At 45.2% G+C, this 20,010-nt stretch overlaps 1 protein-coding gene across 3 annotated transcripts in view; it reads left to right on the top strand.

Moving 5' to 3' along the window:
- The window catches only part of LOC139383525 (connector enhancer of kinase suppressor of ras 3-like), a 73,763-nt gene that overhangs the window by 36,797 nt on the left and 16,956 nt on the right, over positions 1-20,010 (top strand). The window contains exons 3-14 of one of the 3 annotated variants that reach the window (XM_071128092.1): positions 4,604-4,806; positions 5,499-5,586; positions 12,200-12,241; positions 13,842-13,961; positions 14,102-14,161; positions 14,985-15,053; positions 15,265-15,411; positions 17,210-17,343; positions 17,962-18,182; positions 18,303-18,389; positions 18,838-18,903; positions 19,029-19,291. In XM_071128092.1, the coding sequence (XP_070984193.1) occupies positions 4,604-4,806; positions 5,499-5,586; positions 12,200-12,241; positions 13,842-13,961; positions 14,102-14,161; positions 14,985-15,053; positions 15,265-15,411; positions 17,210-17,343; positions 17,962-18,182; positions 18,303-18,389; positions 18,838-18,903; positions 19,029-19,291 (1,500 nt within the window). Of the gene's footprint in view, positions 1-4,603; positions 4,807-5,498; positions 5,587-12,199; positions 12,242-12,786; positions 12,943-13,841; positions 13,962-14,101; positions 14,162-14,984; positions 15,054-15,264; positions 15,412-17,209; positions 17,344-17,961; positions 18,183-18,302; positions 18,390-18,837; positions 18,904-19,028; positions 19,292-20,010 lie in introns of those variants that run through there. The other 2 variants (XM_071128093.1, XM_071128094.1) reach the window with 2 other exon arrangements.

Here is a 20,010-nt window from a genome sequence, read left to right as displayed (position 1 = left end):
CTCCAACACTCTACTCAGACTGCATCCAGTTTGCTATCACAGTGCCATCTGTTTTGTCACCAAAGCCCCATATACCACCCACCACTGCGACCTGTATGCTCTAATCGGCTGGCCCTCGCTACATATTTGTCGCCAAACCCACTGGCTCCAGGTCATTTATAAGTCTTTGCTAGGTAAAGCTTCGCCTTATCTCAGCTCACTGGTCAGGATAACAACACCCACCCGTAGCGCACACTCCAGCAGGTATATCTCACTGGTCATCCACAAAGCCAACAACTCATTTGGCCGCCTTTCCTTCCAGTTCTCTGCTGCCAATGACTGGAACGAATTGCAAAAATTGCTGAGGCTGATGACTTATTTCCCTCACTAACTTTAAACATTAGCTATCTGAGCAGCTAACTGATCGCTGCAGCTGTACATAGCCCATCTGTAAATAGCCCATCCAATCTACCCATCTCATCCCCATATTATTTTTATTTACTTTTCTGCTCTTTTACACACCAGTATTTCTACTTGCACATTTATCACTCCAGTGTTAAGTTGCTAAATTGTAATTACTTCGCTACTATGGCCTATTTATTGCCTACCACCTCACTCCATTTGCACACACTGTATATAGACTTTCTTTCTATTGTGTTATTGACTGTACGCTTGTTTATTCCATGTGTAACTCTGTTTGTGTCGCACTGCTTTGCTTTATCTTGGCTAGGTCGCAGTTGTAAATGAGAACTTGTTCTCAACTAGCCTACCTGGTTAAATAAAGGTGAAATAAAAATAAAAAATTAATCCTGGACTTCCTGCGGGCTGCCCCCAAGTGGTAAGGGTAGGTAACAATACATCCGCCACGCCGATCCTCAACACAGGGGCCCCTCAAGGGTGCGTGCTCAGCCCCCTCCTGTACTCCCTGTTCACTCATGACTGCACGGCCAGGCACGACTCCAACACCATTACATTTGCCAATGACACAACAGTGGTAGGCCTGATCACCGACAACAACGAGACAGCCTATAGGGAGGAGGTCAGAGACTGGGCCGTGTGGTGCCAGGACAGCAACCTCTCTCTCAACGTGATCAAGACAAAGGAGATGATTGTGGACTACAGGAAAAAGAGGACAGAGCACGGCTCCATTCTCATTAACGGGGCTGCAGTGGAGCAGGTTGAGAGCTTAAAGTTCCTTGGTGTCCACATCACCAACAAGCTAACATGGTCCAAGCACACCATGTCAGTCGTGAAGCGGACACAACAAAACCTATTCCCCCTCAGGAGACTGAAAAGATTATGTGTGGGTCCTCAGATCCTCAAAAGGTTCTACAGCTGCACCATCGAGAGCATCCTGACTGGTTGCATCACTGCCTGGTGTGGCAACTGCTCGGCCTCTGACCCCAAGGCACTATAGAGGCTAGTGCGAACGGCCCAGTACATCACTGGGGCCAAGCTTCCTACCATCCAGGACCTCTATACCAAGCGGTGTCAGAGGAAGGCCCTGAAAATTGTCGGACTCCAGCCACCCTAGCCATGGACTGTTCTCTCGGCTACCGCACGGCAAGCAGTACCGGAGTGCCAAGTCTAGGTCCAAGAGGCTTCTTAACAGCTTCTACCCCCAAGCCATAAGACTCTTGAACATCTAGTCAAATGGCTACCCAGATGATTCACATTGCCCCTACTCTCCACACCGCTGCCACTCTCTGTTGTCATCTATGGATAGTCACTTTAATTAACTCTACCTACATGTAACCGGTGCTCCCGCACATTGACTCTGTACTAAACTGCACTGTCAGTTAGGGGCTCATAAGTAAGCATTTCACTGTTGTAATCAAATTTGATTTGATAACAAATAGTTAGTATATAATTACAAACTTTGTAGAATTGCAGGAAATTAGCTTTAAATCGGCACAATTCTCTCGGCTTAATGACAAAATGTGAACAAACGCATCAAATGAGCTGTAAAACCTCAACAAATCTGCCTCATGGCAAAAAGTGTAGAATGTAAAACTGCAACATTTTCTCTTAGCCTCATGACAAAATGTGTAGAATAGCATAAAACTTCAAATTTGGGGGCCCAAATGCGGTATTCTGGCCCTGGTTAAGGTTACTACAAGCTTCACTCCTTTGATCTACCTGCATGCTGGTGGAGTGGGATTTTTGATTACACAGTTGAGAACATGATATCCTCGCCAGGCCCACTCCCATCCACAAGGGGGTGATAGCAAAGTTGTAAAAAAAGAAATGTTATTTTCATTTTGTGAAAGCAAAGAAGGCTCACCTTGCTACTGAAGTTGCTCACTGAAGTGGCTCGCTGGCAGTCTGGCTCGCTGGCAGTCTGGCTAGCCTTTTTTTAAATTTTTTTTTGAATTTTACCCCTTTTTCTCCCCAATTTCGTGGTATCCAATTGTTGTAGTAGCTACAATCTTGTCTCATCGCTACAACTCCCGTACGGGCTCGGGAGAGACGAAGGTTGAAAGTCATGCGTCCTCCGATACACAAGCCGCACTGCTTCTTAACACAGCACGCATCCAACCCGGAAGCCAGCCGCACCAATGCGCCGGAGGAAACACTGTGCACCTGGCCACCTTGGTTAGCGCACACTGCGCCCAGCCCGCCACAGGAGTCGCTGGTGCGCGATGAGACAAGGACACCCCTACCGACCAAGCCCTCCCTAACCCGGGCGACGCTAGGCCAATTGTGCGTCGCCCCATGGACCTCCCGGTCGCGGCCGGTTACGACAGAGCCTGGGCGCGAACCCAGGGACTCTGATGGCACAGCTGGCGCTGCAGTACAGCGCCCTTAACCACTGCGCCAGTCTGGCTAGCCTTTTTAGCTTCCCACATCTCCATGTGAAGTAATCAGATTTCTAATTAAAATAAGATGCCCTTGCAAATATTCTTATGCTTGCCAGTGTAACCGAAAACATTATCCCAGTTTGATATACTGCTTGTGTATTCATTCCCATATCAGCTAAACACAGAAAGTCATGTTTTGGTCACAGAGAAAAAAAGCACATGGCCAGCTAGTTATCTACAAAGTATTTAGTTCCATTTCTAGTTATTACTTCTAAACAGTATACCTGATGTTGGCACAAGATGGAGGGAAAGTTGGAGCATAACTAACAAATTTGTTAATGAAAATGCATGCTTAATCCAGTATAAACTAATGTATGAAATGTATTTTACAACATACAAAATTCACAAATTCTACAGCACAACTGCAGAGTTATGGCTTAAGTGTAAAACAAATTAATAACTCAATGATCCATGCTTTCTGGGAATGCTATAAAGTCCGGAAATTGTGGGCATAGCTAGAAAGTTGTCTGTCAGAAGTATTACAATGTAAATGTACTTTTAATCCATCTCTCTGCATATTTTAAGACATGGCATATGGGGGTGTAGTTAGTTTCCCAATGGGCTTGACAATTCTCTTATCACTCATCTTGGAAGTCAGTCAATCCACCATCATTGACATAATGGAAAAATAGTTAATGTTTTAATATTGAAACAGCATGAGTGAAGAAAAACATTGGTACAATTTAATGCAGGCACTAGGGATGGGGGTGTGAGCATGCGAGATGGCAGATGAGATGTAGTCCTTGTTTGTCTCTAAGTTGTTTGTTTGTATACGTTGGTATCTGGAGAGTTAAAAAATGTAAATAAAATAAAAATATTAAAAATATATATTTTTTGTTGGATTCTTGTTTGGTTTGTTGTTTGAACTCTCGCTAAGACTGTCGTTAGGGCCACATGAGGGCAGGTACAGGGCATAAAATTGCCTAAAATAAGGTATTTCTTTGGCCAATAGGACCCATTATATCAGCTTGGTATTTTCAGGGTCGATAACTCTGAAAGCGAAAATCTCTTTCTACACAGTTGAAGTGAAAACTAGGTTGGGTGTGTCTGTCAATCATTTGCCTAATCACTTTTCCTGGAGCAAGTCAGGGTTGTAAGGGCAATATGAATGAACAGTATATAGATCTGGGGCCGGACTTACGCTTCTGCCCTCACGCTTTTTGCCTTCACTTGCACTTCTGCCCTCCGATGCACCGCACCTTTCTGTTAAGAGTCTGATCACAGCAGCAGGAGGCCTAGACTACAATACAGTAAACTACACGTTGTCTGTCTGCTGCTCGTGACCTCTGAAGCCTCTTCCTTTTGACCGTGTGAAGGGTCTGTAAATTAGTGGATTGCGCAAGGAGGAAATAGCCTGGCACAGGAATGCAAACTTTGCCTGCTATATGGGAATCAGGTGTGGGAATCTGGGGTGATGCCTCCCTCACTCCCGAGGGTTGAGCCAGAGATGGACATGAAGAATGCAGGGGAATTTCACCTCAGAGGTGCCGAGTGAGACATGGCTTCTTTTAAATCATGTGTGTCATATAGCATTACAATTAATAACCCACATTTACTCTGCAGGAAACAACATGTTTGTCTGTGAAATGAAATCGAGCCATAAAAATCTGGAAACTCTGTTCCGATCAAGAATGTGGCTGCTATGACGATTGATTGATTGATTAACATTCACTGTGATCACTGTAACATACTGTACACTTTCTTCTATGACTAAAACGATAACCTCTCAAACTCAACTCTTCTCTCCTCTCTTCCCCTCTCAGAACTACGGCGTGGAGACCGACAACCTAAAGGATCTGGTGGTGAGGATGAGAGCGGCCACCAACGGCCTGCACATGTCCACGTCAGACCACAGGAAGAGCCCGACGTACGACGGCAGCACTTCCCGGAAACCTCCCAATAACTTCCTAACCTCTGTAGTGGAGCTCATCGGAGCAGCCAAGAGCCTCCTGGCCTGGTTGGACAGGTAAGACCTAACCTCCATGGTAACGATAGTCCTAGCTACATAAAATCTGCTCTATATATTCTAGCCCACGGACTGCCATTGGGGTTAGCTGTAACGTTAGTGTTCCCTACGCATAGGCGTCATTGAGCTCACTGAATCCCCTATTGACTACAATATGCTGCTACGCTACACATTACAGGCATTGGTTTTCCTCGGCCTCTACAGACTACACCAGAAACGCAGCTCTTCTCTCTCAGGAGAGTTTCCAGAAAGGGTTTGAGGACATATGAGGGAAATTGAATACAAGTCTGGTGGTTTCCTCTAACGCTGTCTAGTCATTGTCCAGAGAATATCCAGATGAGATTTCAGAATCAATCTAGCCATACAGATGCATATTCTTTTCATAGCATTTGTTTTCAAGATCACTGTCAGTTAACTTAACCAAAGGCAGTATTTTCTGAAAGTAGTAGTAGTCATGTTAACATGTTGACCTTATTCTTTTTTTTTTCTTCTGATGTGATTAAAGGTTCACCAGTACTGTTCTTTTCCTATGAACTGCATCCTCGAGGTGGCTCTATGTCACTCTGTTGTTCCACTGTAAGATTTACCCCCTTATCAAGCTCTCCTGACAACTACTGTGTCTCAGTGCTGTCAGGGACATGACCTGAGGATGTCATGCCAAAATGGCCTTTCAATCTTCTCTCTTGTTGCAGTACGCCCCTGACTGGGATCAGTGACTTCACCACCACCAAGAATAAGATCATTCAGCTGTGTCTGGACCTCACCACCACAGTTCAACAGGTCTGCACGCTCGCTCACTCACTCACTCACTCACTCACTCACTCACTCACTCACTCACTCACACACACACACACACACACACACAACAGTGCACGTGTAGCTCTACCCTGAAAAACCACCTCTTACCTCTTTCCACTCAAGGCAGACTAGCCTGTAGGCATACACATGTAGAATTAAGTAAAGGGGCAGGGGGTTATGGGAACTGGGGAGAGTGGGGGCTGTGATATGACATCAGCCTGAAGCCAGTAGCCTGTCTGAACACAGTACAGGTTAGCTAATGAGGAGACCCCCAACCGTGGTGGTGTTTAACGGCAATCGCAGCCTCTGCGTTTACAGTTTCATAAAAACCTCTGGTGCTCTTTAAAAAGCATCTGCCAACATTCCTTAGGCTGCATTATTCCCCTGGCCATGTGGTTTCAGTTCCCCCCCAGCGGGAGAGCATACTATCTGTGTGTACATCCTGTGGAGGATTAATGCACGGTGGGTTGAGGTAGTGCGGTGCGCTCCTTCACTGCCACATATTAGATGTTTACCTCCTTTTAAAAAGTAGCAAATCAGCAAACAGCCTTCTAGGTTAAATGTGTTTGATTTGGCCACAGGCTGTCAGATTGCTAAGGGTCTATTTATATCAGATTTATAGAATGAATATTTCCAGGTTGTTTTCCAAACTGGTTATGTATGTATATGTATGTATGTATGTATGCGTGTATGTATGTATGTATGCGTGTATGTATGTATATGTATGTATGTATATGTATGTATATGTATGTATGTATGTATATGTATGTATGTATGCGTGTATGTATGTATGTATGTATGCGTGTATGCGTGTATGCATGTATGCATGCACTGAAAGAAAACGAAAGGGGTTATTTAAAGACCCAACAGAGTAGCACATTGCCAAGCTTCTTTTTGACAGTTTCTTTCCCCAGGGTATCCCAACAATTGATAAACAGGCGTTTACATTTTATACACGTAGTGAAAATGGCTGTTGAGACTGCAGGTGCCGCTTTTGAAGGGTTATTGCATCGAGTAATTTCCATTCCCAGAGTGCCGATTGCCTCACCGATGTCTGGGATTTCAGCGGCCCGGTGATTTACTGTTTTGGGTCTCACCCTGGGTGTGGAGGAGGAGAGGGGGAACTGAGGGGAGAAATTTCCCACGGAGGCGTTTGAAGTGAAGGGTTTTTGTTGCAGCTTTGCTGTGCTGTACTGTAGGAGACTCCTTGGCCTCCATGGCACTCAGCTGTGCGAGAGGCCCAGGTGGATATCTCTACATTTCACCCAGGGGCTACATTATCCTGTCACAAACACATGCAGGAAGTTACACTGGTCCATGCATTGGAGGTATCTCACATAGGCTTTACACTCTTGAACTCTCCCAAACGCACTGTGGGGGAGTATCACTGTGATTTTTATGGTGTGGGCGGGCTTCATGAGGTGACATGGCCTTTTCATGAACCTCTACCAAGAACGGGGCTTTCAGGATGGACAATTTATGTCCTGCTGGCTGAATGAACCCTATGTATACACGCACAATAGAGCACCCCAATAAAACAGCGAACATGCAGCCATCTCATCTGACCCGTGAGGTGAGAGATTGCTCTGTCTTCCTGCATGACGGCAGTCGGGTCAAACACTAAGTGATGAGGTGGAGAGATATTGTGGGAGGAAAGGGAAGTCTGGAGGGCAGGTCTGAGTCCTCATGGTGTTTTGATATCATGTTCTGTAAGATCCTGTACAACAGTCCAGTCTGGTCAGCTGTATGAATGGCTCCATGTTGGAATGTTGTACCAGCAGTCTTCTCTTTTTGCCACTTCATCTCTCGGCTGGACAAATCTCTGGTTACAGATGAAAGGCTGCAGGGCTGTCTGGGGAGTCATCTGATCCTAGTCTGCTGTGGGAGGACAACCAGGGCGTGAGGAGGCTGAGGACTCGCTGCTATACCCAGAGAACGTTTCCTCAGTCTTTCCCTCTGGTCTTGGTTTCAATCTGGCATATGTATGAAGACTGCTTTAGTTCTGTGTTTGATGCAGATACGAGACGATTTTGTGTTCCACAGATCTTCCAAGCGATTATGTAAAAAAACACAGATCTGAAAGATTATGTCCAAGAATATTACATTCATATTATGCAATAATTTTCTGCTTTTGATATAAAACAGTCTGCATGTGATTCACTTTGGCACAGTTTATACAAATCAAATCCGTGGCATATTATGATACTGTTTAGTCAATGTTTTTGACCTCAAACCCAATACATTTGTCTTTTTAGCATATCCATCTTGACGTGTAGAATGCATCCAAATATAGACCTATTCATGGCAAAAATATGTACTGGTTTGTGATGGAAGTCATGCCAAATTCTTTCCAAAACCATCACATGTCCTTGGCCACGTTTGAAAGTAATTGAGGGGGAAGCATTGTGTTTTGGTACCAAAACTGAAACCTATGTTGGTATTTTATGCTTATTAGTATTCCCTCCATGTTTGTTCTGGCAGTTAGCCCTATTTGGTAAAAGTGACAATCTTCTGTATACCCCCTTAACTTGTCACAACACAACTGATTGGGAAAAAAATCCACAAGTTAACTTTTAACAAGACACACCTGTTAATTGAAATGCATTCCAGGTGACTACCTCATGAAGTTGTTTGAGAGAATGCCAAGAGTGTGCAAGGCTGTTACCAAGGCAAAGGGTGGCTAACAATTGTTTTGGTTACGACATGATTCCATGGGTTATATTTCACAGCAGTGTCTAAGCAACAGTGGCCCCCTCTGACCAGCCATAACCGGGGGTCCTTTCACCACCGGACCACAGGCCCCAAGTCCTCCAGCTGTCTTAGGAGGCTGTTCATTCAGCTGTGAGCCCAGGCAGGCCCAGCTGCAGTCTGGGGAAGGGGGACCCTGGGAGAGGGCCAGGGCCGAGGGGCTTCTGTCTGTGGATGACACAGCAGTTACTATGGGATGTTCCCAACTTCTCCACCCCCCTGGTAGTCACACAGCAGCTACTGTTTCTTTCTTGTAATTGCAGGAGGCTCGCCTATCTATCAAATACATGGGAACCCAGTGCTAAACAGTATTTTATTTACTGAAGTCTCCAAAGAAATATTCCCCATAAAAAAGTGTGGGGTGAGTGTGGGTTGTTGGTCACCTTGAAGTTAGAGGATATGGTTCTTACAATGTACCAAGTTGTGCTTTCTAGATGTAAGGTTCCTTTATTTACACTGAAACCCCACTACAAGTTCTGCAATTATAATTATATTGTCCCAACGTTTCTATAGAGATGTAATTTGACTCAGAAAGCTGTTTTATTTTAGGCCTTGTCCATCTCCCACAGTCCGATACACTACATGACCAAAGGTATGCTCATCGAACATCTCATTCCAAAAAACGTTGGCATTAATATGGAGTTGGTCCCCCCCCCTTTGCTACTGGAACAGCTTCCATCCACTCTTCTGCGAAGACTTTCCACTAGATGTTGGAATATTGCTGCTGGGATTTGCTTCCATTCAGCCACGAGTATTAGTGAGGTCGGGCACTGATGTTGGGCAATTAGGCCTAGATCGCAATTGACGTTCCAATTCATCCCAAAGGTGTTCGATGGGGTTGAGGTCTGGGCTCTGTGCAGGCCAGTCAAGTTCTTTCACACCGATCTCGACAAACCATTTCTGTATGGACCTCGCTTTGTGCACTGGGGCAATGTCATGCTTAAACAGGAAAGGGCCTTCCCCAAGCTGTTGCCACGAAGTTGGAAGAACAGAATTGTCTAGAAATGCCATTGTATGCTGTAGCGTTAAGATTTCCCTTCACTGGAACTAAGGGGCCTAGCCCAAACCATGAAAAACAGCCCCAGACCGTTACTCCTCCTCCCCCAAACTTTACAGTTGGCACTGCATTAGGGCAGGTAGCGTTCTCCTGGCATCCGCCAAACACAGATTCGTCCGTCGGACTGCCAGATGGTGAAGAGTGATTCATCACTCCAGAGAAAGTGTTTCAACTGCTCCAGAGTCGAATGGCGGCGAGCTTGTGTGCTGCTGCTCGGTCATGGAAGCCCATTTCATGAAGCTCCCGACGAACAGTTATTGTGCTGATGTTGCTTCCAGAGGCAGTTTGGAACTCTGTAGTGAGTGTTGCAACCGAGGACAAACGGTGGTCCCGCTCTGTGAGCTTGTGTGGCATACCACTTCGCGGCTGAGCCGTTGTTGCTCCTGTAATGGATGTGAAATAGCTAGCTAGTTAGCGGTAGTGTGCGCTAAATAGAGTTTCAGTCGGTGACGTCACTTGCTCTGAGACCTTGAAGTAGTGTTTCCCCTTGCTCTGCAAGGGCCGCGGCTTTTGTGGAGCGATGGGTAACGATGCTTCGAGGGTGACTGTTGTTGATGTGTGCAGAGGGTCCCTGGTTCGCGCCCGGGTATGGGCGAGGGGACGGTCTAAAGTTATACTGTTACACTCCTAGATGTTTCCACTTCATAATAACAGCACTTACAGTTGACCGGAGCAGAAATTTGATGCACTGACTTGTTGGAAAGTTGGTGTCCTATGACGGTGCCCTATGGCGGTGCCATGTTGAAAGTCACTGAGCTCTTCAATATGGCCATTCTACTGCCAATGTTTGTCTATGGAGATTGCATGGCTGTGTGCTAGAATTTATACACCTGCCAGCAATGGGTGTGGCTGACAATGCTGAATCCACAATTTTGAAGGGGTGTCCACATACTTTTGTGTATACAGTTGAAGTTTACAGTTTACAGTAGCCTAGTGGTTAGAGCGTTGGACTAGTAACCGAAAGGTTGCAAGATTGAACCCTCTAGCTGACAAGGTTCAAATCTGTCGTTCTGCCCCTGAACAGGCAGTTAACCCACTATTCCGAGGCCATCATTGAAAATAAGAATTTGTTCTTAACTGACTTGCCTAGTTAAATAAAGGTAAAATACATAAAAATAAACATACACTTAGGATGGAGTCGTTAACTCGTTTTTCAACCACTCCACAAATTTCTTGTTAACAAACTATAGTTTTGGCAAGTTGGTTAGGACATCTACTTGGCGCATCACACAAGTACTTTTTCCAACAATTGTTAACAGACAGATTATTGCACTTATAATTTACTGTATCACAATTCCAGTGGGAATTGACTGTGCCTTTAAAGAGCTTGGAATATCCCAGAAAATTATGTCATGGCTTTGGAAGCTTCTGATAGGCTAATTGACATAATTTGAGTCAATTGGAGGTGTACCTGTGGATGTATTTCAAGGCCTGCCTTCAAACTCTGTGCCTCCTTTGCTTGACATTATGGGAAAATCAAAAGAAATCAGCCAAGGCCCCAGAACAAAATTGGGGACCTCCCAAGTCTGGTTCATCCTTGAGAGCAATTTCCAAATGCCTGAAGGTACCACGTTCATCTGTACAAACAATAGTACGCAAGTATGAACACCATGGGACCACGTAGCCGTCATACCGCTCAGGAAGGAGACGCGTTCTTTCTCCTAGAGATGAACGTACTTTGGTGCGAAAAATGCAAATCAATCCCAGAACAACAGCAAAGGACCTTATGAAGATGCTGGAGGAAACTGGTACAAAAATATCTATATCCACAGTAAAATGAGTCCTATATCGACATAACCTGAAAGACTGCTCAGCAAGGAAGAAGCCACTGCTCTAAAACCGCCATAACAAAGCTAGACTACGGTTTGCAGCTGTACATGGGGGCAAAGATCATACTTTTTGGAGAAATGTCCCCTGGCCTGATGAAACAAAAATAGAACTGTTTGGCAATAATTACCATTATTATGTTTGGAGGGAAAAAAAGGGGGGTGGGGGCTTGCAAGCCTGAAGAACACCATCCCAGCCGTGATGCATGAGGGTGGCAGCATCATATTGTGGGGGTGCTTTGCTGCAGGAGAGACTGGTGCACTTCACAAAATAGATGGCATCATGAGGGAGGAAAATGATGTGGAGATATTGAAGCAACATCTCAAGACATCAGTCAGGAAGTTGAAGCTTGGTCGCAAATGGGTCTTCCAAATGGACAATGACCCCAAGCATACTTTCAAAGTTGTGGCAAAATGGCTTAAGGACAACCAAGTCAAGGTATTGGAGTGGCCATCACAATTATCCTCTAGATAATTTGTGGGCAGAACTGAAAAAGCGTGAGTGAGCAAGGAGGCCTACAAACCTGACTTAGTTACACCAGTTCTGTCAGGAGGAATGAAATTAATGAAAATTATTATGGGAAGCTTGAGGAAGGCTACCCAAAATGTTTAACTAAATACTAATTGAGTTCTGTGATGAAAGAAATAAAAGCTGAAATAAATCATTTTCTCTCTAATATTATTCTGACATTTCACATTCTAAATGTAAAGTGGTGATCCTAACTGACCTTAAGACAGGGAATTTGTCCTAGAATTAAATGTCAGGAATTGTGAAAAACTGTATTTGGCAAAGGTGTATGTAAACTCCCGACTTAAACTGTATATCTGGATATTTGATCACATATTTGCCTATCCCCTATACATGGTTTTTATTTACTTTCTTTGCTGTCAAATAACCTCTTCCTGTGTTTTGACATGGAGCATTGAAATGCAGCCCAGCTAACATGTCTCTCCTCCTCCACAGGACTGCACTGTTTACGAGATGGAGGAAAAGATCCTGGATGTTGTAAGTATATCTCCCCTCTTTGTTGTTTCCACATTCCCGCTTTCTATGGTAGCACTCCGGGAAAGTCTGTTTGAACCTTTGGGGAGACGGAGCTCTATAATCCGTTACATGGGGATTAGGTGACATGCTTACAGGGGCTATTGCTAGCGTTAATAGTATAGGCAGGGGCTATTGCACTTTGGTAAAAGAGTAAAATGCACCCTGGCCATCAATCAGTTTCCTGTCCCTGACACTCTCCAGACTCTGAGCTGACACTGGACTTCTTCCCTCTGGCAACCTTATTGTAATCATTTTTGTTTGGTACTTTTACCCCGTTTTCTCCACAATTTCATGATATCCAATTGGTAGTTAGTCTTGTCCCATCGCTACAACTCCCCTACAGACTCGGGGAAAGGCGGCAATCGAGAGTCATGCACCCTCCGAAGCACGACCCTGCCAAGCCACACTGCTTCTTGACACACTGTTTGCTTAACCCGGAAGCCAGCCGCACCAATGTGTTGGAGGAAACACTGTCCAGCTGGCGAGGGAAGTCTGCTTGCAGGTGCCCAGCCCACCACAAGGAGTCGCTAGAGCGCGGTGGGATAAGGAAATCCCATCCGGTCAAACCCTCTCCTATCCCTGACGACGCTGGGCCAATTGTGCGTCGCCTCATGGGTCTCCCGACCACAGCCAGCTGTGACACAGCCTGGAATCGAACCCAGGTCTGTAGTGATGCCTCAAGCGATGCAGTGCCTTAGACCACTGCACCACTCGGGAGGCCCCCCTCTGACACCCTTGATGAACTCTGCTGCAGACACACAAAATAGCTAGACTTCTTTCTACACTGTTTAGAGTCTTCTCCATGCCGAACATGTTGTTCAATGAACTGTCCCGGAAAAACTGTTCTAGTTACAGCCTGGTCCCAATCAACGGTGAATAGTAGCATTTCAGTGATTTCTTGTTTCTTTACAAATCCCTGTCAAGTGATCTGGTTATAGACTTGTGTGGTCAACCGAAAATTTGATTAGAGCTAAAATAAGTTTGATTTAACGTTTGACTGTCCACATCTGTATGTAGGCACAACTGTGTTGTTGTGAGTGTTCAGACATGATGCTTGTTACTCGCCTGAGAAGAAAAAGCTCTTTATTCTCTGAGCGTCACTAAAATGCCCCCACTAATGATGACAAAGTGGTGAGATTGTCCATAATGACCTAGAAGGGGTGGGGGGGTGACATTAATGGCCCTCACCCCTCTTCTCTGGGGAGGGTGATAATTTCCCCAGAGACTTGCTGCTGAAGGACAGGGCCTCTCGTCACCAGACCGCCACCTCTCTAACACTGACCTGAATGCAGACGACCAAAGAAATAACACCTCTGGTGACAGGCGGTGGCTGCATAAACACAATCACGTGACAGGACATTAAATTACTGGGCTGGTCATGTAATCACAGCAGTCATAAAAGCACACAGTCACTGTTTGACAATAAAACTTAAATTAAATCAAATTAATTTGATGAGATGTATTCATGAAATTCCATGATATTTTGTTTTCATTCTTTGGGTTGTTTGTTTGGTTTTCCTGTCTTGCTTAAAGGGGTTTCCTCCCCCCTCTCTCATTGCAGTCCAAGGTTCTGAACAGCATCTGTGACCAGACCATGAGAACAACCTCTGACCCTCTGATGAGCCAATCCGCATGCTTGGATGAAGTTCAGCTCAACAACATCAAGCCTGGGGAGGGACTGGTGAGGAATGCTGCATGGGAGTTTCCAGTTTAACCCCAAACCCACTGAATTACAAGCTACATTTATGTAGTGCACCTCAACTTTCTCACAAGTTCAAACTGTCTCAGAAATTCATGTTCCTTATGTTCATATTCCTACAGGGTATGTACATCAAATCCACCTATGATGGACTTCATGTCATCACGGGGACCACAGAGCATGTAAGTATGGTGGCCACAGAGGAACAAATTAGTAGATTTTGGTGAAAACCATCCTAGTGAACGCACCTTGCTCCTTTTGTTCAGTTAGTCTAAATGTGCACCTTTTTGTCGGTCTTATCCACTTCTCACGGTTCAATATACATCCTGTTGGTATAGCAACTCCCTTAATGTTATGCATAAACAATAGTTGCCAAGTTCTGATGGGGAGACAGTTAAGGTTGGGCTTCAAACAGTACATCTTCTTTCCAACCCAACCTGCCCCCCCCCCCCCCCCTCCCCCTCCTCCCATTCTGAGGGGGCTCAAGGGCATTGCTGTTTACCACTGAGCTAGGATAGCAGTGTAAATGTGTTCCTTACCAAGCAGTGGAGAGAGGGAGGTGTTTAGAGGTTAAATAATATAGCTGTTCCTGTCTTCATCATCCATTTAAGAATCACAAACTTTTAACAGTAAAGCATCCTCCTTCAGAGGAACGTTGGCAGCAGTGCTATTACAGCCTAATTATCATGCCCCCAGTCGTTAAGGATGAATCAAACCTTAACTCATCATATGACTCATTCATTCCTTTGACATTCACATGCATAATGTGACGACGTATTCATAAAGAGGGCGTTTGTGTTGTTTAGTCAGAGTTATGTAAAACGTATATTTCCTCAGGGGCTTATTAAGTGGTCTGTTTCATAACAAGCCCATACATGGCACTTCTGATGACAAAGCGAACAGATGAAGGTGGAGTTATCCAGGGGCTAATACTACATGAAGGCGTTGTCTCTGAGCTAGGGGGGTTTGTATACTAATCCTGTCCTCTCCTCTCTGTGTTGTCAGTCCCCGGCAGACATGACCAGGAAGATCCATGGGGGTGATGAGGTGATCCAGGTCAACCAGCAGACAGTGGTGAGCGCCCGGCACCTGTTATCTCTGAAACCTGTCACAGAGAAAGGTTCCAGCAGTTGGAATGTGTTCCTTGCAGTCGACCTGACTACAGTGTGACATAATGATTTCACAGGGGGAAGTCTCTTCCTAGTTTCTTGCTGTGCCTCTTTCTGTTGTCCTCCGCTATGATGTACTGACACTGATCGATCTGTGCTGCTGTGCCTGGTCTCAGGTGGGCTGGCAGCTGAAGAACCTGGTGGGGAAGCTGAGAGAGGACCCTAAAGGTGTAGTCCTGCTGCTGAAGAAGAGACCTACAGGCACCTGCGGGTTCACACCTGCCCCTCTCAAGAACATGCGCTGGAAACCGCCCATGGCGCAGGTGCCAACCCCAAACCCCTTAATCTTTTACTCAGGTGTTCTTACCAAGGCAGTGTTTAGGTTATTGTTCATATTACCTTTTGTTGGATGTGACTCATGAGGGAGTATGGAGAAATGTTTGAGTGTAACAAGCCTAGACAAGTGTAGGAACCAGCCTGAGAGTTGGAGGAAAATATCCCGGAAGCTGCAGGGCTGAGGACAATGCAGAGCTGTTCTCCATTCAGTGACGGCATCCAAATAAAACAACAGCTACTGTACTCACACACTAGTGATGATGTCACTCAGACTGGGTCATCAGTAGTGGCAGCCAGCAGTCTGAGAGTCAGTCTGCAGAGACAGGAGATAGCATCTCCTTCAGTGGATAATATAGCTGCTTTGGAGGTGGTTTGTGTAGGTGTGTGTAGAATCAGATCAACATCCAGCAGTAGGGTGGGAATCCTCAGTATGGCCTGTATTGATGGGGCTAGTCAGCCAGTTTCCATGGATGACAAGTATTTCAATAGGTCGCTCAGTGATTCATCTCACAAAGGGCTTGGGTACACCCTCTTTTGAGAACGTTCAATCCCCAAAGGTTTGCGTTAGCGGAGAATCAAGTCTCTGAGGGTCCAAACAAATCCTGTGTTAATAAAGTTATGTAATGGTAATCCAATTCACCACTTTTCTCATATGGGGACAATTAGGATCTGGCTAAGCTCTTAGCCACAGCAATGCACCTGAGCCATGAGTGCAGTAACTGGGGCTCCAAAGGGAACAATAGGTTGTTGTAACCGAACCTGTGCTCTGGTCCTGGCACTGCCTCGTTATGCCTCTGGAGGCTGCTTCTGCCTTGGGAAAATCAGATCACATAATATCAGACCATAGATGGTTTCACTTAACAAAGAACCTTTCATCACCAAGATACCAGATCACTCTGGACTTGTCCACCACCGTGTTTGAACAGGGTGTCAGGAATCAAAGCACGACATCTTGGGTTTAATGATAAGAGATAGGCGTCGGTGTGTTAAACAATGGTGGATCACACACAGTGATTCAGGAGTGACACTGAGTTCTACAGGTATCCTGGTAATAGGGGAGGAGGTGAGCGTAGACGTACCAGTATTTTCTTTGTTTGATGCAGAGTGAAACTGAACATGGTCAATTTACCAAGTAGTGTGGTTTTAAAATAGCACCATAAGCTGTGGTAGAATAGTATGGTTTCTTAAAACTATGTTGCTGCAGCTATTTTGGATTATCCTCAAAATCCTTCCATTCATTAGATACTACTGCACTGTTGGAGCTAGGAACACGAGCATTTTGCTACACCCACAATAACATCTTCTAAATATGTGTATGTGACCAATAAAACGTGATTTGATTCTCTAAATAGGGTTGTATAGATTTAAAGAGCCATAGGCAAAATATAATAAGGGGAAGGGGGATACCTAGTCAGTGACCTGTCATATGTAGGATAATCCAGCTCCTTCCTAGCAAGTAGTGTTTAGAATGACTTGGTTAGGGTATTTAAATACAGCAGAAGAGACTTTAGGTAATCAACCATCCGTTATTGTAATGAATGTTGGAAGTTTAAAAAGACAAAAGTCATCGGCTAGAGTAGACTATAGGATGTAACAAATGGGGAAACACTCTTCCTTGCCAACAAGTTATGTTTAGATTTTTTATAGTAGACACCTTTTAAGACATTTATCCATTTGATGTAGCTAGGCTGTCGGCTGTTTGCCCACCGTCAATTATAATAGGTCCTATGAGGGGAGCATTTTTCTGACATTTTTGTATTTTTTTTGTTCTTTTTTATTTCTCAGAGCACCCCTTCCCTGAACAAAACCCAGTCTCCCGGCTGTTCCACAGACAGCTCCACCAAGGAGAAACCAGCCATCCTAGACCTGTACATTCCCCCTCCCCCCTCTGTACCCTACACCCCACGATGTGTACCCCTGTAAGTACACTATGCTCAGGAGGGTTACCAGGAAAAACCTTAGGCTCAAGTTATAGGTTTAGAATTTGCTGTGTTCTGGCCCTATGCTACAGGGTGAGTCAGGGGTCTGTGTGGGCCCGTGCGCCCACAGACAGCCTACACTCATTCTCCAGCTCTATGCTCCTGGCTTTGAAGTCTGGTTAATGAGTGGTTCAGCCCCCTGATCATTCGCCACTCTCCTCTTGCCTATAAACCCCCACAGCAGAGCACATTAATTTGTGCCGTCTCCATCCAGCTCCGCTCACGCCACAGACAGACCTTATGCAACAGCCTCTCTGTTTCATCTGCCTCCTCAGACACCCTCCCTCCCTCACTCCCTCTCTCGCTGTATCTCTCCCTCCCTCTCTGTCCATGTATGCCAGTGACCAGGCTGTTGCTGCATTCACCATGTTTACCAGATAGTGAATCATATTTTTTTTTGCCATTTAGTGGACTCTCATATCCACAGCAACTTTAGTTAGGGACTGAGCAAAAGCATAAAGCAAATTTGACTGATTTTTTTTTTTCTTCATCTCCCTCCTTGTGCTCTCACCTATATGAAATGGGACATTGATGCTAATCAGTATTTTCTGTCCACAGAGAGGGTAAGATCAGCTCGTACTCGAGCATCGGTAAGATCAGCTCGTACTCGAGCATCAGTAAGATCAGACCAAAGGGTTCAGAGTCGCCCAACTCCTTCCTGGACCTGGAGAGTCGAAAACGCTTCACCATCGCAGACTACGAGAAGATGGGCGTGGCCTACCCCATCGAGGCCAATGTAATTCAGCCCAGGATGAGGGAACGCATCAACTCGTCTCGTGGTTAGTAGTATCCTACCCCACAGTAACCACACACACGCACAAGGCCCACATGTTATAGAATTCAAGGCAATATTCAAACCAGTGAACCAAAATATTCAAACGTTTTGTATTTCTGCATAGGTAAGCCCCGCCCCCTCTCCATGCCAGTGGACACCTGTCTTGGAGTGGCAGACACCTATGCTAAGCCCTGGACACAAGGCCGGAAAGGTAACAAACACACACCATAGACCCATCTTCTGAGTTACTGCAGAACAACAACTTAACCACCAGAAATCAAATTAACCACAACCTAAATCAGATTATCCAGTTCACACCTTCAACAGCTAAATACATGAGAACAAATGATATAATTCACCCCTCCAATGACCTTGGAGGCATGGTAGCTCTGCTTAATTTACCAATGAATGAACCATGTGATTAGTGTCAACTGAGAGCCATACTCTAGCTCTTGCCTGGATTGGATTAAATAGAGTTTACACCAACAAGATCAGTTCCTCATCCTCTGGTTTCCTTGGAGAGAACAGACACATGGCTATGAATGCACAGACAGAGCTTTCAAACAGTCTCTCTGCTGGAGACCCAATTATACTACAATGGTAGAGGAGTGGGTGAATGTTTTAATTGGCTGAGATGCCTGTGCAATTCTCCTCCACAGCCAACACATGCTGTAGAGATCCAGAGTCGTCCTCTTTTAATGGGACAGTGCTTCTCTATAATACATGTAAGGCCTGTAAGATGTAAGATATGCCCTAAAATCAACAAGTTATTCTCAATAACGTGCATTTGTACAAAGTATTACTTTTTTTTGTAAGATAATTGTATTAAAGATGTGCATTTCCCCTCCAGGCGAGGATCTCCTGTACAGATACCTGAGCAACGAGCGGATCCCCACCATTGCTGAGGAGGTCCCATCAGTGGCGCCGCCGTACAGGCCAGTGGGGGAAAAGCAGCTGGTCCGAGGGGTGGACCACATCCGGGGCAGCCGCTACTATGCCAACCAGGACCTCCACAACAGCGCCACCATCCCCTACCAGGACCATGACCTGGGCAGCAAAAAGACCCCCGTAGCCCCCGCCTCCAAACGCCCCCCTGCAGAGCCCTCGCTACTGGTCAGTTGGATCACGCGGCTTAAGCTATTGACTCACTGATGATGCTCTTCCTGTCTGGGGTTTCCTGTTCCTGTCTGTCTCCTCCTCAGTGCCTTTTGTCCTCCGGCTGTTTGCAATGGGCTCTCCCCTCTCACACTTTCTCCCTGCCTCCCTGCCTCCCCAGCGTTACTACTACTGTACTACTATACCACCATGGGTTAGTAGTTAACTCACTGTCTTCTGTTGCATCACTTCTAACCAATCCCAGTCCCCTACCAACCAATCCCATCTCAGCTGCACAGTCAGATAAACATAGGAATACTCAGTGAGCTGGCTGCCACACCAGCACATGCATGCAAACTTGTATTTGGAGGTAGAGGAAATGTATGTCTATCTGTCTACAAATGGACAAGTTATTCAGGTTTTTAGCACATTTTGGCCTTGTACCTTCACAGGAACAATTAAAATAAAAAAAAACATTTTTTAAGTTATATCACCTTGTTATCACTGAGATAGGCAACTCCCTGCAAAATTGTTACATTTTAACTTGCCAATGGTGTGTTTTTGTTTGAGAAAGAAAAAATGCTTTTTTTCAGGTTTTGCTGTACTTGTATTAGCTTTTAGCTGTTTATTTCATGTCATGTCCTTGTTAGCATTGTTAAACTATACACTGCCAGTGGTTGCCTCTTTTAAAAGTTATGCATATAGGAACTCTTTACTGTCCTTTGACAGATTGATGT

The sequence above is a fragment of the Oncorhynchus clarkii genome, chromosome 25 (genome assembly GCF_045791955.1).
Source record: "Oncorhynchus clarkii lewisi isolate Uvic-CL-2024 chromosome 25, UVic_Ocla_1.0, whole genome shotgun sequence".
NCBI lineage: Eukaryota > Metazoa > Chordata > Actinopteri > Salmoniformes > Salmonidae > Oncorhynchus > Oncorhynchus clarkii.
Note: the sequence above shows the minus strand (reverse complement) of the source record. Positions and strands in the feature narration are given on the sequence as shown.